Here is a 25,838-nt window from a genome sequence, read left to right as displayed (position 1 = left end):
AAGAAGAAAAAAATATGTGAACTGATCACTTTTTCAGTTAAAGCTTCACGTGATGCTTCACTGTGCACAATTTGGGGCCTACTTTCCAGCTCTGCCTGTCTGTCTCAGTAGGCCTAATTTGTCTTGAAGCCAACAAGCCTTCTAAGGGGAAAGTCGATCCACCAGAGCCACATTTCAGCTTCTTCCCTTGCCTTCTAAATTCCTGACAGTCACTCTGAAAGGGAGCATTGTTGTTCAACCAAACACTGCCTACTCCCCTCGTGGAAGACGGAAAAAGGGAAGTGGGTGTGCACCCCATCCTGGTACACTGCTTGGCCAAAAGATTTCCCGCCTGGCCTTGGCTTAAAATCACCCACCAAGGCTGGCCTGCATGAAAAAGGATGCTTTCAGGTTTTGCTCGGAAAAAAAAAATCAAGAGAAAACAAATATTGTTGTGGTAAGGACTCAACTTACATTCCCAATTTTTAACACTTTGTTTTTCCAGTACATCAACTGGATTTTCTCCTATTTTGATAAGACATGAAAAATGTGAGAAATTATTTAATGTTGCTAGATGTCTGCAATATTTTTTTTATTTTTATTTTGAATTAAAATAGCCTTTAATGTTTTCTGATGAAAAAAACCCCAAACAAACTGAAAACTCTACACAAAACTTGAAATATACACTTGAAAAGACTCATGGCTTTCTGGAAAATCTGAATGAAGACTCACTGTTTATGGAATTTTTTACGTTATCCATTTCTTGGGTGCAGTCCTTACACATCAATTCTCGAAAGTTAGTTGCTTTTGTTGTCTAAACAACAAAAGAAAATATTCGGGGGAAAAATACGGGATTTCTCGGCCCTTTCAATGGAGTAGCGAGATTTCCGCTGGCCTTGAAGGGGTCGTGAGGACATGGGGCGGAGCTATGTAAATGACGTCTCGTCGGCTGAAATGATGCTGGAGCTTCATCGAGCGGCGGGACACTTGCTGTTGAGCTACAGCACGAAACGATAAAGCCAATAAAACCCCTTAAAAAAGCTAAAACAACCCCCAGATCCAACTCGCATCGGTCCAGTATGGCTTCAAAATGCCCCAAGTGTGAGAAAACGGTGTATTTCGGTGAGTGAAACACGTTTTTTTAATGTTGGAGGTTGAAAAACTAGTTTTTTAGCTGGTGATTTGGATCCCGCTTTTCTGCTAAAAGCTTCATTTGATAAATAATTTTAATATATAAGGTTTCTGTAGGCATTTTAAATCAAATTCACGTGAAATAATTCATATTCACAAGCTGTTTAAATAGTAGCATTTGTTTTGTATATATTTTGTGAGTTTATGAGACAAACATGGCTTCTTCTGTGCATTTTGATCAATTAATAATTATAATAGGGCACTTATATTGGAATATTTGTCCTGTAAAGCCAGATATGATTCAGATCTTAATGTTGGAGGAAACTTTTCCTTAAAAACCTGATCGAATCTTTAAAAAAATGGAAATTTTCTTTGATTTTAACCCTTTTTAAAGCATTAAGCTGCAAATTATTAAACAGAAAACTGGAGAAATACCCCAAAAACTGAAGAGGCAAAGGCAAACAAACAAAAAGTCAACAAAAGCAAACACGGCTTTGAATTTTCCCTTTTGGTGGCATAAAACTTTGTGTGTTGCACTCAGAAGACTTCAGGTTTTTTTTTATTTTGGCACAGATTTCCGCGCCGCCTTTAATTTGTTGTGTTTGGTAAACATCCAGCCTGGCAGTCGGCTTTGGAGAGGAGCTGATGGAGAGGCTCGCCAAGAGTGCAGAACTGCCATATGCTGAGATTGCCCACTCAAAGTGCAGCAGCATTGCTGTGTCAGCGGCACGAGAAAAAAACAAAAACCTGTAAACCGCTCAGCCTTTGCATCCCTGTAAACAAACGCAAAAATAAAAGTCCAGAACAGATCCGGGAGAAAGAAGCTGCAGCAAAGATCCTCCAGCTTCTGTGGGGGACGTTGGTGGATGCGAGATATGCGGAGGATTACAGGCGATTGAACATAAACAGTCATTTTCATCTTTAAACACATCCTGTCCCATTTATCTCAGTGGAAAACCTTCTGAAGATTAAAGCGTTTGTAAGCTTATTATCAATGTTTTCCTCATAATAGGGGGGAAAAAAAGGAAAAAAACAACTCCTTGTTTTTCATCTTTTCCATATTTCACATTTGACACTAACGTGGGGAGAAAAATCACAAGAGGATGGAAGTCCTGTTACGTAACGGGCGCGTTACATCTGCTGCTCATCCAGCGCTTCCAGAGTCAGTGGCATGGAAAAGCGTTTGCACAAATAAGATTTATTTTCCCTCTAATACCGATTTGAGCCAGTATTAATGTGCTGTTGCCGGTGACTCACAGCTCAGCGGTGATGTCGTGTTGTTGGTTTTTTTTTTATTGGTGGAGTTATTTTAGGCTGGGGTGTGTCTTTCTGGGTGGAGAAACTGTGACGGATGAGGAGGAAGAGCAGCGTCTGGGAACCGGCATGTGAGAGGAGGAGGAGGAGGAGGAGGAGGTGAAATCAAAGTTTCATTCGGAGGGAGGCTGTGAGGCGTGGAGGTTCAAAGAGGGAGTACAGTTCAGCCCAGCAGCATCAGCGGGATGTCTAATGGTTGTCACATGTGGCTATGAGCTCCACTAAGTTCCCTCTTGGTCCTCAGATAAGTGAGAAATCCAGCGCTGAGGTGAAAGTTGGCAAATAAATGCGTGGGGGTGGGGGGTGAAGTTAAGCCCAAAAAACGACTCTGATCCACCCTCGCTCATGTGTTTATGAAAGGCAAAACGCTCCACTTCCTGTCTTATTTTCCTTTTACAGTGGTGGTTTGGTGTTTGCTCCGTAGATGATCAGCCCACCCTGCAGCTGAGGCTCGGGCTCCTTTGGATTCACACCAAATGTACCTTCAGAAGGTGGCGGTGGCGGCAGCGGCGAGCCACAGCTGATGTGGAAACTCCTGGGTTTATTGAACATCTGTGTCACAGCGCTGCCGTCGCCACCGAACGGCAAATGTTCCCCTCCGCTTTTGTGACGCTGCGGCGTCCAGCAGATTTATTTTCAGAACCCTCAATAAACATCATCATGACAGGGAAAGGCCTCTCTTGTGTTGGTATTCAAAGAATGCAGGACTTTTCAGCTGGTTGCGGTTAGTCGGGTCCTCGGGGCAGTTGTGGTGCCGGCTATGCTTTTTAGCGCACGGAGGGAGGGGGGGTCACTGGCTAACATATGAGCAGGCCCAGAGGACAACATGGCTCCGAAAACGTTGCCAAACTTTTGTACTCAGCAATCAGGACTGATGCATCTTTTGTGCGGCTTAGTGAATAATAAACCGTTCCTCGTTGGCGTTCTCCTTTCATCCGCTTCGTGATGCTCCGGGCTCTGAATTCCCCTCCTAACGAGGGAAACTGGGTGCGATGGGACTCTTTTCTTTAAACCAGAAGTGCTTAACGCATGATAATGAGCAGCGGCGTCTCGATTCACACAGGGTTCTTTCTGTCCCTGCAGACGGAGCACCTCGGTCCCCTTCAGCCTGACCGCATGAGCCAGCGCTGCGTTTCCCACACGCCGCTTCCTTCTCGCCATAACGTTCACACAATGCTCTCGTTCCCTGCCTCTTCTGTTTCCCTCAAAGCCAGAGAACCCTTTTTTCCCCCCGCCTGGCTGCCCAGTGGGCTGTGTGAATGTGCCTTTTCCGTTATGTAACCTCATTTCTTGAGTTGTTCTCTCCTGCTCAGTGGCATTGCATAACCCCACAGCTCCTGTGTGCCAATCAAAGACGGCCTTTTTTCTTTCTTTCTTTTTTCGAGGCACAAATGCGATTCCTTAATGGAGATGACATTAAGCTAGGTGCTGACAGCCCCCCCCCCCCCCCCCCCCCCACACTCTCCCCCTCCTCACACAGGTGAGCCTGCAGCGTTGGGAGCTGTTACACAACACAGAAAAAAAAGAACTGGGTTGCTTTTATTCATGCAAATGTAGATTTTGTTTTATTGTCGGTTCGCATTCTGCCGTTTTTTATGTGGGACCTCTGACCTTCATGCACACTGGAGAATTGTATTGTTGTTTTTTTAAGTTTTTAGCTTTTAGATTTGCTGTAAAACTAGATTTGGAAGTGTTTTCATCATCAAACACATTTAGTTTCATATGGAATTTTGGAAAAATGAATATTACTGGTAATTTGAATCATGAATTGAATAGAATTTGCATTGATCATCATTGATGATCATTGATGATCATCACTGATCATCATTTGGTGTGTTGTAAAAGCGTTCCCAGTACTTTTAATTCTGATTACGGCATTTTAGCCTAAAATCAAATCAACCCATGTTATGTTGTAGTTTCTGCAGAGCGGCTGGAGTTCATTAGAAATTTGCCTCTGGGTTGTGGGTGGCTGTTGACGTGGAGTAACCCCGCCTCACCGCCATCTTCCCGTTGCTGAGAGCTCTCTGTTTACACACTCTGTAGCTAGTTTGAAGCCCTTCACACGGCCAAGCTAACATTACCGGTTAACAAAAAGGGCGAGCAATATTGGAACGATCCAGCCGTACAGTTTAGAATCGACGAGGAAAACAAAGACGTACGTGGATCCAGACAGATCTAAAGTTCACGGATGCGCTTTTTTCCAGCTTTTTTTTTTCCGGCTGCTCCTGATTCAAAATGATTTGAATGCAGAAAAACCCAGAAATGCGACTTCAAACGTTGTTTTCTTAACTTATGTCCTCCATCATCAGAAAAATGCCACAAGAACATGTTTAAAAACATCAAAATTGCCATTTTCTTCTTAAAGCCTGTTGGCTGCTGAGGGGTGGATGCTGTCGATTTTGATGGTGAATGTTAAAAATGGTGTCAAATCGAGTTATAAACAGCCTTCTATCTCTATTTACATACCTGGTTTTGCTGCTCTGCCAAATATTTGACCTTATTTAAATCTCAATTTTTTGCTTGATCTGCAGTCCAGTCGTCTTAAGGAGAACAGAGAACCTGGATCTCTCCAGCGGAGTTTAAAGTTTGATTTGCAAAAAGGTGCATCAGTGTTTTTCTTCGTCTCCCAGCATAAACTCTGAATTATTCTGCACATCACATGAGCAGAAAACATGCAACTGAGCAGAGGATCATTTAGGAACATAAAAAACATAAAAGTTTTTTCACATTTATGATTAAAAATGTAATTCATAAAACTGCGACATACACCTGTTGGATTTGATTCAGATGATAGAGCGCTTTGTTTGTCAGAAACACCAATGCTGCATGGATCCTGCTGAAATGACATTCTAGAATGACCGTTTGTGTTTCTGACGGGGAATAAAAACCGTTGTGCGATGCTGCTGCTTTCACCAATGTCTGATTTTTCTTTAATACCGCGGGTTTCGTTCTGCGAACCAAGTTACAGGATTCAGATGATCTCAATTAAAGTAGTCCTATTTATTGCTGTGCTTTATAGCTCGGTCATGTGATGTTTTCCCAGCAGGTTCTCATTATCAAATCACAGCCAAGCAATTAGATCTAAAGGCAGAACTGTAGTGATGCTGTTCATTTTTTAGCTTATTGTAATCTAAAGTTGGGAACTCTGAGGCCCCCACAGCTAAAACGTGGCGTCTTCCCTGCTTTAAGGAGAAACGTGGCGTGTAGCGAGCAGCCCCAGGGGCTCGGAGAGGGCAACGAGACTACAGGCGGACTGCGGAGGGGCTGATTGGCCTGCGGCTCATCGCAGACAGGATGCGAGTTAACTGCGGTCTATTTACGTCAGCCGGCAGGATTCACAAGGTCAGCCCCTTTATTCTCGGAGGGAGGGACAAAAGCACGGGGAGGAAACCTCGCTCTGGCGGAGGTGACGGATGACCTCCACGAGTTTGCAAAGCGGTTGCATCAGTTGCAGGGAGAGTCTGGATCAGATATGCTGTTGGCTGCGGCTCGACAGCACAATCACTGTTTATAGTCTGTACGGAATCGTGCGTGATGACACACGAGTATCGGTTAATATTGACCTTTAACATGGCAAATGGAATGATAGCAAAGACCGTTGACGTCACGTCTGAAGCTTGAGGATACCCAAAACCCGAGGAGAAGACGTTAACTTCCACCGGAAAAGAGCAGAACTCAAAATGTATTTTAGAGCCAGCAAAGTGTGAACGAAGGAGAACGCAGAGCAACCAAGGAGACTTGGAGACAAATCCAGGACCCTAATCTGGAAGTTTAAGAGTACTTTGTGGTGGCAAAAAAAGGAAAACAAAAAAGCTCTATATATTTCTGTGAAGTATTACCAATAAAGCCCTAATAGGAGGCTGTCTGTCATAGTAAGGCAGAGACACTAAAAGACGGAAGTAAAATCAGGTTTTAGTTTTAGGGTTTAACCCTTTTACGCCAGAAATGTCACTGGCAACATCCACTCTTTGACCTTCTGTAACTGTCTGAACGCTAACGCGATCAACTAGAATCAGCAGAGAAGGGGGGCTTTTTTCGTATCGCCTTTGCAGCCGCTTCTCTCCGTTGGAATTACGTTATTTGGGTGAAAGGTCAAAAAGTTACTGTAGTTCAATGGGTGTGTGCGTTTTTGCTGTTACCAGCGACACCTCCGATGTTAACGCTAGTCCACAAAAAGTGACTAAACAAACGAAGATGATGGTGCCTCCAATGCCATCACATGGGCTACGAACGAATTCCTTCCCTATGCACTATTTAGTGCATTTGTCATTTTGTAGTGCTGTCTGAATCTACAATTCCAAAATCGAGTGCCCTAGTAATTTCCAGTGTGCATCAATGCTCACTAGATTGGCAAATATAGACCACAATGTGCTGCGTTTGAACAATTTTGGTGAAGAAATTGTATTAAAATGTATGTTTTTAATAAACCATCAAGGTTTTCATCTTCAGTACTTTTATAAATGGTAGTTGCAAAACGCTCGTATCAATTAGATTTTCACTTTGTGAAAACGATGACGTCAAAAACGCCGTTTAAAAAAACAAAACCCCAAAAAAGTAGGGAGCATGGTGTCCAAATTGCTTAACTCAAAATCCAGAGCACTATATAGTCCCTCACTATATAGTATTTCAGTAGTTGGGGATTAGTGTGGGAATTTGGACACAGCCTTAATTATTAACGCGCAGAGGCACCATAAGTGATTTAACTAAAGAAATCTTTGGGTCGGTTGAAGTCTCTGTTGTTTGTTCTCCTGATTTTCAAAATTCCTCCTCAGAAGTATAAACCCAGTTTGAAACCCCGTCAAAGTGGTTTCCTGGGGTGAGGCGGAATTCTTCTGGGATGAAAGACCATTGTCTTTAAGTTAACTTTGAGGTCACGAGTCTTGAGGGTGTTTGCGCTCTGGAGAGTAGAATAGTGAGAGGATGCAAAAGAGGAAATGCTTGTTTTTTTTCCCCCTTTTGTTTCTCACGAGACGAGCATTATTCCTAAACGAACAGACCTGCCACGGTTTCGGTTTGTCTGCATGTCAGGTGTGTGTTTTGGTGGGACATGCCGACTGCTGCGACTCCCTCATCTGTTACTGATGGAAGAGAAGGAAATGGGTCTGTGTGTGTTTGGGATGGATTTTACAGAAAGGGTGAACAGATGGGACCAGGTTACCAGAAGGTGCAACAGAGCAGGAATTAGCCAGCCGTGATATTCACCATGACATCTGTTACATCGCAAATGCTATAGGATAGTAGCTGGAATAGAGCTGTGGAGAATGGTTCAAAGGAGTAAACGTGTCACCTTTTAGATTCTTAATTCAACAGACATCTTTATTTTGTATATTTATGATCCCTTGTTTTGGGACTGACTCTGTCCCTACATGGACTTCGTAAATTAGCAGAAAGTACAATGAATGTAAACAGGGTTTGATTTTATTCTGAAATAACTGCATGAACTGCTGCGGCTGTAGAACTAGGTTTTTGTCATTCTTTTTTCAATTTGTGCCCTCAGTGAGTCACCTTCGGAGTGTAAAATTCAAGATGCTTTCGGTAACGGTCCGCAAAGATGAGCACACTTTTAAATTTTAGGGTCTATGGATGCTGTTGCTGTCAGAAAAATAAGAATCTAGCTGTTTAGATACAAATAGTGTTTTTTTTATATCCCTGAACTAGGCCTGCACAATATACCGCAAATTTATCGTTATCACAATATCAAGCAGTGCAATATCCATATCGCAAAAGTCAGCAAAAATCGCAATAAATGGTTACCTTAAATGTGCTAATACAATCCTATGGCAGCTTGAAGCATTTAACAAATCAAATAAATCCATTTATGCATTTGACCAATTGGATGGACCTTTTCCGATGTTGACCAATCAGATGAGCCCTTTTATGTTAGATGTTTGCCTCCTACGTCAACAAGGGTCATTTGGAGTATCATTTTTTTAAACTGTTGCAATGAGATGGTAATTATGTTTTTGGTTGTTTTGCTATTTGTTTATATACCGCAAATTATATCGTTATCGCAATATTGATCACTAATATCGCACATCGCAAGTTTTGCTCATATCGTGCAGCCCTACCCTGAACATTTGTGGTTTCAACCATTGACTTAAATACTTTTAGTTGCATTGATTTGGGTATAGAAAAACCATGAAAAAAGGGTTTATTATCTCTATTTATGGCACATTTTGAGTTATATCACTGTGCTAAAGTTCTGTTCTTAAAGAAATTAAGTATCTTTTGGTTCCCTGAAGCTACCATTTCTATGAAAAGCTTGCTAACGGAACACAAATGCAGGAAACTCAACTCCAAGCAGGGGGGAGCCGGCCAAACAGAGGTCATCCCCATAACCGTATGATACCTGCGATGCTGTAAGCTGCTTAACTTCATCTGTAACGCCCTGATCTGGGCTCATCGTTCTCTCAGATTGAATCGGAGGTATGGTCTGAGTCACTGAGGCAGATGTTTAGCATAAAAATGGGCACGGTAACCAAGATAAAGACAGCTTATAAAGAAATATCATGTTGTTTCTTTTCTATCTATGAGATCAATAAAGTTTTGACGATGTTTTCTGTTTGTTTGATAAATGTCACACTTTTAAGGAAAATTGTAGTGAAATGTCTTAAACTGTAGGATGAATTAATACATTTAAGATTGAAGTTTCTGAGGCTTCAAGGAAACAAACAAACTGAGTTTTAGACAGATCATACAATAACCTTTGATATTAAAAAGAAAAGTGAGGGTCCATTTCTCTCAAAAACTTTTATCTTCCTAGCTTGATTGTTGACTAAATAGTTGGAGTGGAGCTGCAGGTGGACTGAAACTTGTCATTCACGGATAAATGGACTTTGAACATGAACGTATGTGCAGAACTGCGAGAAAAAAAAACAGCAGAGGCTTTGAAATCTCATGCTTGCTTGCTGTCATATAGCTCAATAATTCGATCGCCGTGCAGCGAGTGGAAATATAATGCGTTTGACAAAGGGGGGTGGGCAGTGGGTGGGATGAGCTCTGCTCTCTGACAGTCCATAAATATAAAAAACGGCAGAAAAAAGTCACAAAAATGGAAAAAAATTGACATTTAGCATTGCAAAACTAAATATAACTACATATAAATCAAATCTATGCATGTGTTTTCTTTTGTTTCTTGCTTTTTTTGCAGTCTGCACATTTATTTTTACATTTAAGACCCAGATACTGATGTTTTGTTTTTTACAAATGTAAATGCAATGAAACATTTCTTTGCAGATGACACCCAGATATTTTTCTACAGTCAGTCCGTCAGAATGTTGAGCTAATTCCGACATTACCTAATGGCTTTCTTCTGGCTCCAACAAAATGAAGCCCATTCAGTCGCCTTTTTTTTTTTTTGGCAATACTAACACTGCCATATCGGAGGCAGATGATGTCAGTAGGCAGTGATTTTTCAGAGTCGGCTTTTCTCTGGCAACCCCTCTTACCCATCAAGAGTGAGTGTGTTGGAAGTTCACACTCACACACACACATTTCCCACTTTTCAAACATTCAACGTGAGACCACATGCTTTTATTGAGGCGTCTGATTGGCCAGTTTTAAACTTCTTGCACTTCAGAATCAATATATCATGAAACATGATTTTACAGAACATGTAAAAAAAAAAGGAGCAGTGCAAGAATGGTTATATTGACAAATAGAATGACTGAGTAAAAGCTGTACATCACTCTATAAAAGTCTATGGGATTTTGACTTGTTGGAGCCAGTGGGTACTTCCTGTTTGGAACGTGGAGGGGAGGAGCCACTCTGTCCAGTTCTGAAATACAGTCAATGGGTGCACACAAGCATCTGCTTCACATTACATCTCATCATGCATTTATTTTCATAGTGGATTTGGTGAAATTAGATTCATATAAAATAAATGCGGTATGGTAGAGCAGACAGATGGACTAACAGGATTTGACTCACTGATGTTGACAAAGTAAATGTGATTTTGCGCTGAAACCTTCCTGCGAAACAAATCGTGTTTGTTTAGATGGGCGTCTGTCATGTAACCAGGTCAGGGAGGATGCGGTGGCCTCTCGTTTACATCGTTTCTGCCCACGTTTACTATTCTGAGATCTGGGGCTGTTCACTCCTTTCTTATTGTTTTGAGTTGCTGATGCAGCTCCCCGTGTGGAGACGGAGAACACCGTGTTTCCTTTCAGTGGATGTGAAGTGTACAATAATCTCCCACAGCACTTTATTTCAATGGACGCCTGTTCTTTGATCGGTGGGCTGCTGACGTGGGTTTTCCATTCATGTCCTGGCTGTATAACGGTCTGGAGGTGTGTTGGCGCCCATGAATCAGTCAGTGACGCTAACTCGACATGCGCTGTTGCTCCGTTTATGCGGTCTGCCTTGGAGATTGTAAAGGCGCCAGGGGGTCAAGAGGATCCTCAGATTTAGGAGGGAATAAATCACACTCAGAACAGAAGAGCGCCCTGATTGAAAATCACGAAAACACTGGATGTTCTTTAGGATCTGTGCTTTTATTCTAAATAAAAACATTTTTTATGCAAAAAACATTTACAGGTTTTTAGTTAGTAGGCTGTGAAAATTGCTGCAAACTCTTAAAAGTTGTGTTTTTAACAGAAGCTTTTGGGAAAATACTACTTTCTCCACCGCTTATTTCAGATGTTTTTCTAAAGATGTTTTCTTGTAACCCCCCCCCCCCCCCCCCCCCCCCCCCCAGTAAATCCTCAGATCGCTTTGTCCTTATCATCTGATCTCCAGGGCTTTCTCTTGTTTTCCCGCCGCTGTAATCGATGTAAAGATCAGGCGGTGAACCAGAGATCAAACGGAGAGCTCAGCAGGAAGCATTTTTCTCCCCCCCCCCAACCAAACAAAAGCCCTCGATTCTCATAATTATTGTCATTCAAATCGGATCAAATCCCATTTAACCTCATTGGAAAGACACTAATTTTAATCACATTTGTAAAAAAAATATGAAGAGAGAGTCAGAAAGGTCACGGAGGAGGCGCCGTTCATACAAAGATTGATAAAGATTGATGTGGAATTTGAACTGCTAACTTTATTTGGGAAAATCAGTCTTTGCTCCATAAGAAAATGTAATTTGAGCTTTTTTTGGATTTGCTTAGTTTCAGTCAATAAAAGTCAAAAACAAAGGATGTTTGTTAGAAACCTCAACAGCAGTCCGTTGTGAAGACTCCATCCATTAGATTTAGAGCATTATTTGGCGTCCTCTCCTGTTTTCCTACATTAATTTTTTAAATGTTTGTGTTTTTTTTCGACATGTAGGAAAGCGGCGGTAGTATCCGGCTATTTTGGCCTTTCCTTGTTAAGGGAAGGTGTTTCCTCTGCTGCCCCCACGACTCCTCAGGGCCCATTGTGCTGTAATTTATTATTGGAAAGGGCATCATCGGGCTGTCTGGAGGGGGCGGTCCCTTGTAAAAAGAGGGGGCGGTCTAAGGTTGAATTGGTCAACAGAATGATGGGAGTACTGTAAACTGGGGGAGGGGTGTTTAGTGCACAAAGGATCTAGGTTAGATGCCCCCCCCCCCCCCCCTAATTCCAGCTGGGCCAGGCGACTGCTGCTGACGTTACCACATGTGGGCCACACAGGCATTCCCATTGGCCCCGCCCCTCAGAGAAAACAATCACCCAGCTGGCATGATGGCAGGACGTCCACGGAGGGGAGGTCTGGGACAGTGAAGCTCAGTCATCCCTGGGGGGGGGGAACGCCCCGCCCTGATGCGAGAACGATGTAAATGCTGCTGTGTGTGTGTGTGTGTGTTTGTATTCATTTGTGTCATTCTTTGTGTCTTGTGTGCAGCTGAAAAGGTGTCATCGCTGGGGAAGGACTGGCACAAACTGTGTCTGAAATGCGACCGCTGCAACAAGCTCCTGAACGCCGGAGGCCACGCTGAGGTCAGTAAGACCTGAAGGAGAAACGACGGCCTTTTCTATTCATCTCAAAGGAAATATTCCATTTAAAGTTATGGTTTCTGTAGTTAAGCTTAAAATGGGCAAAAACTAGATGAATGCTTTAGTCACAACTGCCCTTAACAGATGGACAGGGGCTTTCTGCAGGGCAAAATGGGCTGACCTGCAGGTGGCCTGCAAGAAATATCCAGGTCATAGAGCACTCGGACAGCCCGTAGAGTAAAAATGTCCATGCACATTTTTTCTACGAAAATGCTTCGTAAGCTGTTTCGTGAGCTGCCCTGGGCAGCGCACGATCAAGCGACCACTTTCAATAAAACGTCTGTACAAACCTGCATAAATGTCTTCAAAACTCTTGCATTCACGCATCAGGTTTCTACAACAGTGGGCGGCTATTGAGTGCGCGTTGAAAGTTAAACCAGCTTGAACTTCCACCAATCACAAGCTCTGATTTGACATGTGAAATGTATCACTTCAGTAGGGCTGGGATGATATAAGTTCACCTCTTCCCACTCATATCTAATGAGTCTAACGGGACCTAAGTGTGTATTTGATGCATCACTGCAAAAATCTCTATTTAGGATTTATTTTTGCCTTTTGGTAAATTTTTCTGCAATTTTATGAAATTTGTTTTATTATATCTATGTAATTTCATTGTTGTATCGTCTACAATTGTGGCCTTAAATAAACCAATCAAATCAAATCAAACCAAACTCAAATCAATCGAGGTGGTCCTACCAGCCCCACAAGGGAACTGCAAATAAGTTGAAAACATCTTTTTGTTACCTGAATTTTCATGGTCATAAGCCGGTTCCCCTTCACTCTTTCATTTAATCAAAATCTTTAGAAAAAGAGGGCGAAAAAACAAACATTTTTCTTACAACAAATTGAACAGCAAAGCAGTTTTCTGCCATAAAATGCATCAAATGACATTAAAATAATTTTGTTTCTGTTTTTTTATTGCACACTGAAAAATAATTATGGTTTAAACATAGATCCAAAGGCAAGAACTCATATTTATATATTTTGAAAATATTTGTTATGTATTTCATAGTATAGATTTAATTAAGTTCAGAGCGAAATACAGCACTTTTTTATGATTTGACCTTTTTTTTTTAAATAAAGTTTTGTTTTTTATGGTATTGCATTTATTAGATGCTTAAATGCTAAAATTTTAATAATTCTGCTCATTTCTTTGTCTTTCTGTCAGTTTCAGAGCTTTTGTTTGCTCTTAAAAAGCAACACAAGCTCAAAGGTTTGTTGACTTTTATTGTGAAATGCCGCCCTCAGAGTGTCGCAGCTGATTCCATGAATGCTCGCTAGCTTCCAGTGAAATTCTTTCTCCTCAACAGTTTTTTGTTTCACATCAAAACGGCTTCAGTGCAGGATGCACATCCTGTTTTTCCCGCCTTCCTTTGTGCGCCCGGTCGCATCTGTTGGGTATCTTGCGCCCTCGCAGACGTTTTTAACCCCGGCAGCTCTGCAGCGTGAGCAGCAGCGCCGTGCCTCACAGCCCTGACTGTGCACTGCTCACTCTGCGATTCTGCCTGTCATGGCCACAGCCCCCCACATCTCTATAGATGCTGAAATCTGTCCTCTTATTCTGGTCAGAGGATACGATCTCAGCCTTGCAGAGCCCAAAGGATGCTGGTCCGCTGATTAATCTCTGCATGATTACAGTAATGCAGTCACACAGCCTCTCTGCCCCCCCCCCCCCCCACACACACACACACACACACACACACACACATCTCTGTGTGGACTCCATCCAAACCCGGCCTCGGGCTTCAGCGCCATGTCAGTCGGAAACAAAGCGCTGCACTTGACTATCGTCATGGAAACGAGCTGAAGCTGTTTCATAGGTAGAAGTGAATAAAATGATCTGAGCTGTTTGCGGAGTATCCTGCTTCTGTTCAGTCAACTTGAAGACGTTTTGGGAGGTAAAGGAGGAAGAGAGTCTGAATTTATCGCCGCTCCCTCGCATGACATCAAAGATCCTCGCCAACGACGATGAACTCCCGTCCATAACTCCTGATCATCCCTTTCGATTTGTGTTGCTAACAAAGGAGGCTAACAGTTTTCACTTTGTTTTTTTTATTTTTATTTATTGTTTGCATCTGTTTGTGATGGATTTATCACATCAAAAAGTGATCCTATTAGGAGAATTGACTTAAGCCACAACAGGACATGTCGTGCGTTACGTAACAGCTCATGCGTCACGAACTAAAGTGCTTCAGGAGTCGAGGCGCTGGCGTGCATGTGCACACATGCACTCCTTTTAAAGGGAACACAAGGTTACACAGGCTGATCAAATAATGGCATTTACACTCAAACATTCTCTCGCTTTCACGATTTCACAAAATGCACCTGATTGTTTAACCAGTATAAAAAAATCACAATATAAACATTTATAGAAAACGGTTTATTAGAATTACATTTATTCCCACACATTTTTGTGTGTTTTCTACACAGTTTGATCCATGCACAAAAATGTTCCATTTTCCCTAAATTATTGTCTCACTTTTTTCCTGTTAAACCCTACAGAAGTGGCACAAATGACTTCTCTAGTGTAATTGAAAAATCCCTCTTTTTTAGCCAACAGATGTTAACCACTTTGGTGCTTTTACTTTGAAAGGATCTCTCCTGTTCTCTTGGTTAAATTAAATCTTTTGTGTCCAGTAAGAGCAAATATTTCATTTTCAGACATCCAAAATTTGCACACTACCCATTTAAAAGAAATGTAAGTTGTGAAAAAAAAAGAATGAATGATGACATCACAGGCGGGAGAAGCAGTCAAAAACATGAATGGGGCCAAAATCTCTTAAGGGGCTCCAAAAAAAATCTTTCAAAATCCCCTAATGCAGTGGTCCCCAACATTTTTGTCACCGCGGACCGGAACAGCGCAAGGCACGTTTACCGCGGACCGGTGGTGGTGGTGGTGGGGGGGGCTGAGGTGCAACGCAAGGTGTGTATCACGTGATGTTTGATGTCGCGACTTTGACGTGCGTTAAGTGTTACGGATGTAACAGAGAGAATCCGGTCACTTTTCAAAATAAAACGTTTCTTTCGATAAAAACAATAAAATGGAAATTATTTTTTTCTTTCTGTGCGTCCCCGTGTCAAAATTTCCCGGCGGCCCGGTGGTGTGGGACCACTGCCTTAATGGAACCAAAAAACATGAATCATATCTAAAGGAAGTTTTCAAATTATTTTGGGATGGCCACCCGACTTACGGCTCTGTGGCCATTTGTGTGAAAAGTGTTGATTTTATTTATTTTTTTACACGTGGGGGGGGGGGGGGGGGGGGGACTTTTGTTCAAGGCCAACATTTCAAACAAATCTACAACCACAACTGAAGTTGAGTTGACCTTTGCCCTCGAAAAGAGACCGCCATCTTGAAACCAAAAAACTCACCTTTAGTACCTTCTAGAACTTGAACTGCTTCCTGCTGATTTGGATTTGTTGCCGTCTAACTCCTCGAGCGTCTTTGGGAAGCTACTGTGGAAAAACTTCCTTGGTTGCCAAGGAAGGTCCAAAAGTTTACTGTCGCCTAGTCTTCTAAAAATGACCTAGATTTATTTGTCACCCCCAGGCGACCCAAAATGAAGTTGGTTGCTATGGAGATAAACCAGCAGAAAAGGGTTTTTTCATAAATTGGTCACATGCAGCACGGGTGGGCGGGGCAGAGGGGGGTGAGTGAAGGGCATGCAGCACCCGTGTCTTCAACTTTTCTTTTATACTCTTTCCTTGTTTTGCCCAAAATGTGCAAAGGAGGAGGTTATATATATATATATATATATATATATATATATATATATATATATATATATATATATATATATATATATATATATGCAGTGAGCTGTTTTTTATTGAGAAGAGGCGGAGTCAAGAGGCTGATTCTGGTTCTGCCCCTAAAATTGTAAACTTTGTGAAATTGCTAGTTTGGAAAATCTGATCCTAAAAGGGGGGGGGGGGGTAATTAAAAGTTTAGCATTGAAGCGGATCCATTTCCACATGAACTGATCCGGCAGAACCGCCTGTGCTGGTTGAAGACTTTAGGGGAAACGGAGATGAAGGTGTGGGAGGCTTCTGGGAAAAGAGTGGGATGTTGTGAGGTGATCTCAGCCTTGATGCCGTGGAACTGAGATGAAGCTGTGATCTGAGAAAGTCATCAGTGGAAAAACCTTCATGGATCCCATAACAGGAAGTGTGAAAGGAGCGTCTGGCTGCTCAAACAGCAGCTGATCCCGTCACAGTTAATGCATTTTTAAAGGAACAAAAAGAGGCTCGAGTGGCCGAGGCGCTAAGGATTGTGGGTCAAGTTTGATAGTTTTTTTTTCCCCCCTCTGGCCCGGACCTTTCAGGAGAACTTTCTGGAGCGGCGGGTAACTTGGCTGCCAGCCCTGATTCTGGGATGGTCACACGCTCTCACAATCGTTCCCAGCATGCATCAGGGTCACAAAATATTGTCCTCAGCAGCAGAGACTGAGCTCCAAACCTCTAAACTCAATCCAAGTCATTTAATATTATGAAAATTAAATACAAATTAGTGAAGGAACTCTAAAAACTTCCACAACTCGTTGCTAAATCTAATGGGAAACATCTGCATCTCTGTGTAACCTGTGTGTCCCTTTTTTGATGCTTTTTGTGTTGATTTTCCTGCAGCACGATGGACGGCCCTACTGCCACAAGCCATGTTACGCTGCCCTCTTTGGGCCAAAAGGTGAACTGCATGTGGTTTAAAGTTTCTGCATCCTTCCTGATCAAAAGTCAGTTTTCTTTCAAATATTAAAGATAAACTGAGACTTTCACTTTCAAAGTTTTTATTTTTAATTTATAAAAATAAATAAATAAAATAAATCTCGACCTAAAGGACATTTTATCAAAGAACTTAAAGCAAACAAGTTTTCAAATAGAAACGCAGAAAGGATTTTTTAAACAAAAAAAGACAAGTAAAAGGATATCAATTTTTACAATACTTTTTATTTATTTCTGTTTTTTTTCGATCTTTCAGGTGTGAACATTGGTGGAGCCGGTTCGTATGTATACGACGCTCCAGCTAACAACAATGCGGCCCCCACTGCAGTGGATTCAGCTGCAAAAGTGGAGGACAAGCGCGTCTGTGCCCCAAAGGTGGCTCCAAAAGGTTGGAAACTAAACTACGAAATCAAGAAAATTCTAGGGTTTTTTATTTTTCTTTTGCAAAATTTATTTTAATGTGTTTTGTTAAAGCTTGAATATTTGGTCTTCAGAGTGGAAGCAGCTGAAACTCTTTCTCTGATAGGGAATCGGTCAACAACAGTCTGCAACTTGGCAAAAAATGTGTATATTTTGCATGCAAATATTTGGATTAGAAGTGTTGTGTTTGACATTCAGATTTTCTGCTGTAGCCACACGTGTAAAAAATCAGTTAGTTGCAGATGGACTAAATTGAATTTCTTTTTGCTTTTTTACCAGCTGCTCTCAGCAGTAAACTCCATGAAAAGGTCCTTTAAGACGGGAATGAGAGAAGTGTTAAAACTATGCAACAAGTTTTCTTTGAAATGTGTAAATAACTGACAGATGTTTGGCCTCGTTTTCTTTCCACATTAATTTCATACTCGCGCAGAAAACCACTCAGTCCTCCATCTGCAGCGGTGCAGCTGTTGTTGTGTGTGTGTGTGTATGTAAAATGTGTGTAACATGTGTGTCGTATTGCAGCAGCGGGCAGCATCACCACTTTCTCCGGAGAGGCTAACCTGTGTCCCAGGTGCCACAAGAAGGTGTACTTTGGTAAGTTTTTCCTCTCCGGTCGGGGCGTGGGCGTGAGCGCGAGCGTGAGAGGCGGGTGTTGACGTGCGCACGTCTGTTCTGACAGCCGAGAAGGTGACATCGCTGGGAAAAGACTGGCATCGACCGTGTCTGCGCTGCGAGAGGTGCAGCAAGACTCTGGCTGCAGGCAGCCACGCAGAGGTGAGATCAGACCACGCCCCCCCAGGTGTTGACGCTCTTTAACTCTGCGACCATTTACGTCATTCCAATGGGTTCTGAATTCATTGGAACGGCGTTAATTGTGTGTAACCTTGCTGTCGCCAGCAACAGATCTTTAAAACTTAGAGCAAATCATTGCGATAGGAACTTAGGCGGACATTTCACTAGAGCCGCATTTTGAAGAACCACTCTGCTGGTATTTTTGTTGAGCTTAACCGGCTGGCATGGCATTTTTCCAAAGTATATAAACAAAATTATGCTTACATTGGCAATTCTTAGTATTTGCTAATTCAAATAGTTGTGATTTAGGAGCAGATGCAGTTTGGAAAAGCTTGTAGTTTTGATTCAGAAGCTTCAATCAAAAGTGCAGTGAGGACTAGAGATGGAACTCATGGATCAACATATTTGTTTATATTGTATTTATATTCAAACAGTTCTTTACTAAAATCTTTTATGTGTAATCATATTTAGTTTAAATATGCTCTGGAAATGGCTGGCCTAGAAACAGACACATTTTTCTCACTAGTAAAAGGACAAAGCCCCTTGAATTCTTGGATGGGAGATCAGCGTTGCTGTGTACAGCGCCACCTCTAGTTGAAATATGTCACTGCACATCAGAAAGTGACCAGATGCAGCAGTGGAGGGGGGCTCGCCGGCTTTTGTTTTCTGCTCACTAAACCTTTTTTTTTCTTCTCGCTGGCTTGATGCAGCTGTTTGACTGCAGATCATGTCTTGCGTTGTTTTCCAGCCTCAGCTTTTGTTTTCTCTTCTTGCAGCACGATGGCCAGCCCTACTGCCACAAGCCCTGCTACGCCGTTCTCTTCGGGCCCAAAGGTAACCGCTAGGGGGTGCCGTCCACCCACAAGTGTTTCAGCGTGGCTTTGTTCGCAGCAGGCAGGCAGGAAGTGTCTGTCCGTCTGCTGAATGTCGGACCTGTTTTAATCCTCCGCCTGTCCCTGACTCCCGCTGCTGTCCCTGTGGTTTTTCCAGGCGTCAACACCGGTGGTGTGGGCAGCTACATCTATGACAAGGAGCCCAGTGCCGTGACCCAGCCCTGAACCTTTGCCTCTCCCAGCCTCACCCCCTTCTTCTCGACACAACGCCCTAATCCGCAGTAATAACTGTAGCTTTTTTTGTTGTCCCCCCACCGTCGTCTCCACCTTTCCACTCCTGAGACGGATATTCTCCCTCACTTTGCCCTGGAGCTGAGTTAGCAGCGCGAGGAACGTGATAAACACTGCCTGAAACATGTGCCACCTTTAGCATTTTAGGTTTTCACAAAACACAACAAAGCTGTGCAGACTCTCTGAACGTCACGACAAACATTTGTGAGAGGCTGTAAATGATTCAGAGCCGTGCAGGTGGACGCATTCAACTGCACCTGCTGCATGCTCGCGTGTGCACCATGCCTGTCCGTCAGAACTCAAGCATCTGTTGTAGGAATTCTTATCTCGTGTTGCATTTCTGCTGTTATTTTCATCACATCATGCCATGTTTTGTATAACATTTAAGAACCATGGAGATATTTGATCCAATATGAAATTTGGTTTTAGAGGCAGACAGTTTCAGGAATAAAAATGTATTTATTAAATTTACATCATCTGATACCCTTTACAGGTCCTAAAGGAAAGTTTAAAAAAAGCCAGTTTCAGTTCTAAAAACTAAAAAAAAAATCCTTTTTTATTATTGATAATTTCATACAAGTAATCCTGCTGGTTTTTTCCCAAGAGATGCTATTTGAAGTATTATATATATATTTTTTGCTACTAGCAGCTAGCGTAGTTAAGCTTGTAGAACTGAAGACAAGTCATTCTGTAAGAATGTGCATTTTGGTTGTTTTGTTGGAGCGATTTCTTGTTAGTTTTAGACTCGGCAGGGCTTGTTGTTTGTAGACTTGAACCGCTGCACTCCGGCCCCGCCGCTTCGTCTGTTTTCATTTTGTGAGTAAACGTTTCTGAGATCGGTGTGACTGCAGGAAGATGGATTCTGAAATCCTCGTCTTCGTCCACTGCAATAAACAAACACTTCATGTGGTGCCAGTTTGTCTCGTTTGTCCAGAGTTTGTGCTTTTTCATTTTGGTGTCTGCTATTCAAGATTTTAGAGGTTCAAGCAAGATAAAAACACACTCACCTATAGTAGTTCACATCCTTAAAACAACTTTGTAATTGTGATTAAATAAACTTTTTTGAACAAGCTCATTTACATTCGATAATGTTAGAAAATCTTCAACTCAGATTTTCTTTTCATCTATTGTGAAAAACATTTCCAGTGGTCTTTTATTTATGATTTTGCCATTTTTAGCCAAAATGTCCAAACCTGTCATTTTCCAGAACATAGTTTCAGCCGATATCAGCCGTACAGGACGAGGAAAAGCCAAGACGTTTGTGGATGTATTGGTCTGCGAGTCGATGCGTTGGAATGAAACTGAGCAGGGAGCTTGTGGCCGGCCCAGCGTGTTTTCTACATCACAAAAAAGCTCTTTTTTTTTTTTTCAACCTGCTCTTTATTCAAATTGTTGTGAATCAGGAGCAGTTTGAAAAAAGTTAATTTAAGCTTATTTTCTTGATATCCTCCATCATCAGAAAAGTGAACAAAAAAACAAAATTTTCATTAGAGTGGGTCTTTTAAAAATGAGATTCAAAGGGTTTGAATAAAAACTTGATAAGTTTGTTTCCAGAAAATTGTGTTCACACTTTGTTAAAAACACATCCATAAGTACAGTTGCAATATGACACTTTTTTAATGAAATCGTGTTCTACTTTCTGGAGGAAAGTGGAACACGGCTGACTTTGAAAACAAACTCTTTAAATAGGAAAAAAAATTTTTGAAAGACTTCATAAAGAAAGATGAATATATGATCAATTATATTACAAATGTGTGATTTAAAGAAAACAAGAAATAAATGACTTTAAGGTCGCAATACTTCTTCTTTTATAGATAAAGATAAATTATTTACCTTTTCATTTCTACTTTTCATTAAAGCTAGCATTATTCATACATTATGGATAATCACACTCAAAAAACGATCAAACATTGTTACATTAAATGGATCTACAGAAACGTGTTTGTTTTTTTTTGCCTCAATTGACATTTCCTAAGGAAGGCAACTTTTTGCATTGTTGCAGCGTGGTGCACTGGTCCCTAAACCACAAAAAACCCATATATCTGCTCTTGCTGGTGAAAAAAAAGGCACTAATGCTAATAGAGCACAAAAAAATTAGAACGTCAGCGTCATGGATTTGCCGACACACACTTTTTGGTTGAACATGTACTTTAAATTTGTATTTCTAACCTTTTGTGATATCACTCCTAAAAAAATGCTGTCCAGACCATCTCAGGCGGCTCCAGTGATTCACACATCCAACATCTAAACCTGCTTAATCCCCTTTTGGGGTCACGGGGTTGCTGAAGCCTAACCCAGCCAGTGTTGGGTGAAGGCGGAAGTAAACCGTAGACGGTCACCAGTCTGTCACAGGGCCACATAACACCACCACATATTCACATCTAGCAACTATTTAGAATCAACAATTAACCTTTGAAGCATGTTTTGGGACTGTGGGAGAAACATCCGGGATTTGAACCAGGGCCTTCCAGCTGTGAATGGCACTTTTCTAGCTTCCAAAAAGAAGAGTAGGCTGATGGCGGCTCCACTGCCTGAGGCGAGAGTGCTAACCACTGCACCACCATTGGGTTTCATTGAAATAAAATGGTGTTTGGGATTTTTTATTGTTGCATTCCTTTGATTTCTTCATTGAAGCTATCTTAAAAATGAAAGAAACAAGATACATGCAATTCATCAAGTGGTCACTAGGAAATGAAATTTGTTTCTAATTTCTCTCGCCATTTATATAGCATAAGTCTGATTTAAAAAGCTGTTTTTGGCTTTTAGGTGTGCCTGAACATCTGGTTTTTGACCCGCAAATTTGAACAGAAGCCTTTTCTTTTTCTATGAAGAGGCTTGGTGTTAGTTAATGTGATGCTCTTTTAGTGACAGGTAGGTTTATAAAGTTAATTAATACATCAAAATAAAAATATCTGCATCTAGGTTGTGATCCATCGATTTGTTGCCCTAAAAGTCGTGAAAAACGTCTCCCCCGCTGATTTCTCTTGGACTGTTTTCCTTTTACTGAAGGAGCAGGATTTTGTATCACATTATAAATCAAAATTTCCACCATCCTATTCCCCAAATAGATCCTGCATTCTTCAGTAAACTTAACCCATCCACCAGATGTCTGAGAGCTGCATCAAAGTGACCAGAGGAGCCACACTGGGAAGAAATAGAGGTCACTTTAATAGAAATCACTCTCCAGGGATCTATTAGTCACTTTCCCCAGCAAACACACCACCACAGTTTCCCATTGAATATTATAGTTTACGTAATAATCTGAAAATGTTTTAACATGAGGAAAACCCTCGTCTTTAGAGGGACTTAAGATGTAAAATAGTAAATGTGAGCTAAGAAACTAAAAAATATATAACAAGATTCAACAACAGCCCATGGTGTTCACATTGGGCAAGCAGGGAGGGGCTTTTTCTTTTTTTTCTGCTGTTTTCTAGCGCATGAAAATGTCTGGTCCACCTTCAGTTAGAAAGGGCTTGGTGCAAAATGTCAAAGTGGTGTTTTTTTCTTTCACAACTCTATTTGGACACAAGAAAGACTCAGTGTCATAGAGTTCCAGTCCGGTATGGAGGGATCTTTGTGCCATTTTTCCAAGTGCAACACTCACTGTTTTGAGCATAAAACGTAAAAAACAGAAAAAAAACGTTGTGGGCTCAAGGAATAATTTTGTACTTGAAACTTAAAAATACATGCTAACAGAACAATTTTCACTCAAGAGAAATTCTCTCTTCTGCCCTCGAAACAGAGCAGGGCACAGCGTTACAAGGGGCAGTATCCAAATTGGAGGGCTGCGTTCTTTCTAGGCTGCATTTGTAGGCTGCTTACATCACAGCGCAGCGACAAGTGCTGTCCATATCCCAAGATGCAATACGACCAAACCCGGAGATTCTCTGACAACAATGGCGGACTGTGAAGCGGGACCAAGAGTTGGAAATTATTACACCTTTTTATAATTACACTTCCAAGATTAAAAGTTGGATCAGATAAGCCAGGAATATTTTGAGCTCCACGCGTGGTCCACTACACCTCTGTTCCGGACTCACGGTTGCTAGGCGACGGGACATTCGCCGATGTAACGGCTGTTAACATCCGGCCTACCAGCTCGACGAAGGACCAGGCAAACGTCGCAGGGGAAGGCCGCGACCATTCGAGGATGCAGCCCTCGAATGTGGACACACCCTTATGTGTGCCACAAATGTCAGCCAATCACAGACATGGGCATGAAGGTTGATGCTAATTGGTCAGAAATTCTGTCAATCGCACACAAACTAGATCCAGTCCTCCGAGTTAATTGGAAGAATTTCTGTTGTCATCCATTCCTCATCTTGCTATAATGCTTTTTGGGATTCCGCAGTCACACTGAGGTTATTGTTCTCAACAGAACTGCCTTTTTCCCATTAACAGAACACACCCTACTGATTTCATGTATGTGTCATCTGTCGAAGTTTCACTATGAGGCAGAAGTGGCTGCATTGCTGCTGTGGCTCGCCTGCAGTCATTTGTTGCGTGTGAAAGATCAGAATTGCACCTGTGACCGCTCAAGTTGAGATATACGCATTCAAACAAGAGGAAAATGAGAGAATAAACAAAAATGTTCACTTGGAATTGCATCAAAAATGCACTTATGAAAATAGGAAATTGAGGAGAAATTAAGTCATTTTGTGAGGTTCAAACATTTATTGCAGACAACGTTTACCTTCCAAGTCAAAAAGGGCCAAATTACTCAGGAAAAATAAAAACAAAAAATTGGGCCTCAGTGAAACTGCCAGACACTTTACTCGATCATGTGATTCACCATTTTACCTGTGTTATTGCCTGCGGTAGTTTCTGGTCCAGACATCATACTGAAAGACAAGCAGAAGAACTCAGTTGTCTCAAAGGTGTCGAGCTGCACTGTAAGAATTTGACATTGGTGCAAACGAAGGGCTGTCAATCAAGGGTTTTTTTTTTAATTGACAGAAGAACGGCAAATTCTCAGGTACAGAGGATGTAGTGTGTTCCATTTCTGTCAGGTTTGTTTTTGTTTCCTATTGTTCCAGGTAAGGGCTCGACAGTGTCCTATCTAGAAAAGGCTGTGGCGAACAAAAGATAAAAAAAACAATGTCTGGCCAAACCGGTGAGTCACTCAACCACACTCAACCAACAGCAATGCTTTGAGCAGTGTTCACAAGCAGGATCAAAGGTTTGAATGTTATCAGTTTTTTCTGTTCTCGGGCAGTTCGCTTTATTTGCTCACCTGAACTACAGGGGTGTGGGGTGTGTGTGTGTGTGTGGGGGGGGGGGGGGGGGGGTCAAACAAGTGAACCCTGCTCAGCCTGAGATTATGTCTGAATTAATTCACTACTCCAGGGTTAGTGCACTCTATGAGGTGTTCACCGTTATTTCAGGATGTCTGAATCTGCAATTCCAAAATCCAGTACCCCGGAAATTTCCCAGAAGCCACTGCAAAAAAACAGTGTTCATCATTGCTCAGTAGATTGGCAAACATAGACCATAATGCATTGTGTTTGAACGATTTTTCACAAGAAAAAAAAAAAAAAGATTATTCTTTTGTAAATCAAAAGTTTTCATAAACTCCAGGCACTTGATAGTCCCGTACTATACAGTATTTTGGGGATTAGGGACTAGTCAGGGTATTTGGACACAGCTTGAAAGTTTGTTCACTTGAGGGTGAACCAAACTGCAGAAGTGAAATAAAGGAAGTAAAGGATTTAGGCGCCGCTGGAGTACAGGAAGACAACAGAGCAAAACTGAAAGAGCAAGAATCAGGAAAAAGTTGGAAGATGAGGATAACCATGAAAAGGTGAGGAGGTACTTAGGTGACAATCTTAGGATTTGCTAGACTTTGGGGCTGCACGGTAGGAAGGCCCAAGTTCAAATATCAGTTCTGGACCTTTCATGTTGAGTTTGGATGTTCTTCCTATGCATGAGTGGGCGCACCTCAGTCCAAAGGTGTACTTCTTAGGTTTCTACAGAAAAATTGCACTGGATAAACATTTATTCACACACTGGCTTGGGTTTATCAACTCCAAGGTCATCTGGACTCAACATGTAAATTATGCTCATCGCTGCAGTGCTTGGCTGCACTTGCCTCGCTGATGCTGAAGTAGTTTCAATAGTTTATTTACTTCTTTAACATTCCATACCCACTTCTTATTTTCGTCAAGTTGTAGTATCCATTTTTGGCAGTTTCATGATGTAAAAAAACAAAAAAACATGGGAGCCCCTGTCCTGGGGTCCTGATTCGTGGATTGACCAGCCTGCCCTCTGGCACTGGGACTGAAGCCAAGTCCACAGGACTATCCTGATGTAAAATTAAAATGGAACTTCTCATTGGTCTAGTTTTTGCTGCTACAAGTTCTTCAAACCTCTTTTTTATGGCCAAAAATCACACAAAGCCTCAGTTTTGTTTAA

The 25,838-nt window shown here is 41.8% G+C and overlaps 1 protein-coding gene across 2 annotated transcripts; it reads left to right on the top strand.

Moving 5' to 3' along the window:
* Positions 1-933: 933 nt before the first annotated feature.
* On the top strand, positions 934-20,342 carry crip2 (cysteine-rich protein 2). 2 transcript variants are annotated; one of them, XM_020713744.3, is made up of 8 exons: positions 934-1,101; positions 12,221-12,315; positions 16,999-17,056; positions 17,348-17,479; positions 18,037-18,105; positions 18,191-18,285; positions 19,080-19,137; positions 19,294-20,342. In XM_020713744.3, exons 1-8 carry the CDS (start codon positions 1,059-1,061, stop codon positions 19,359-19,361), a joined length of 618 nt encoding a protein of 205 aa, XP_020569403.1. In that variant the 5' UTR covers positions 934-1,058; the 3' UTR covers positions 19,362-20,342. The 2 variants fall into 2 exon arrangements, with proteins under 2 accessions (XP_020569403.1, XP_004082204.1); XM_004082156.4 differs by having other exon boundaries at positions 936-1,101; positions 18,034-18,105.
* Positions 20,343-25,838: the final 5,496 nt, after the last annotated feature.

This window comes from Oryzias latipes, chromosome 22 (genome assembly GCF_053564925.1).
Source record: "Oryzias latipes strain Hd-rR chromosome 22, Olatipes_Hd-rR_3.1".
Lineage (NCBI taxonomy): Eukaryota > Metazoa > Chordata > Actinopteri > Beloniformes > Adrianichthyidae > Oryzias > Oryzias latipes.
This window is presented reverse-complemented; position numbering and strand designations above follow the sequence as displayed.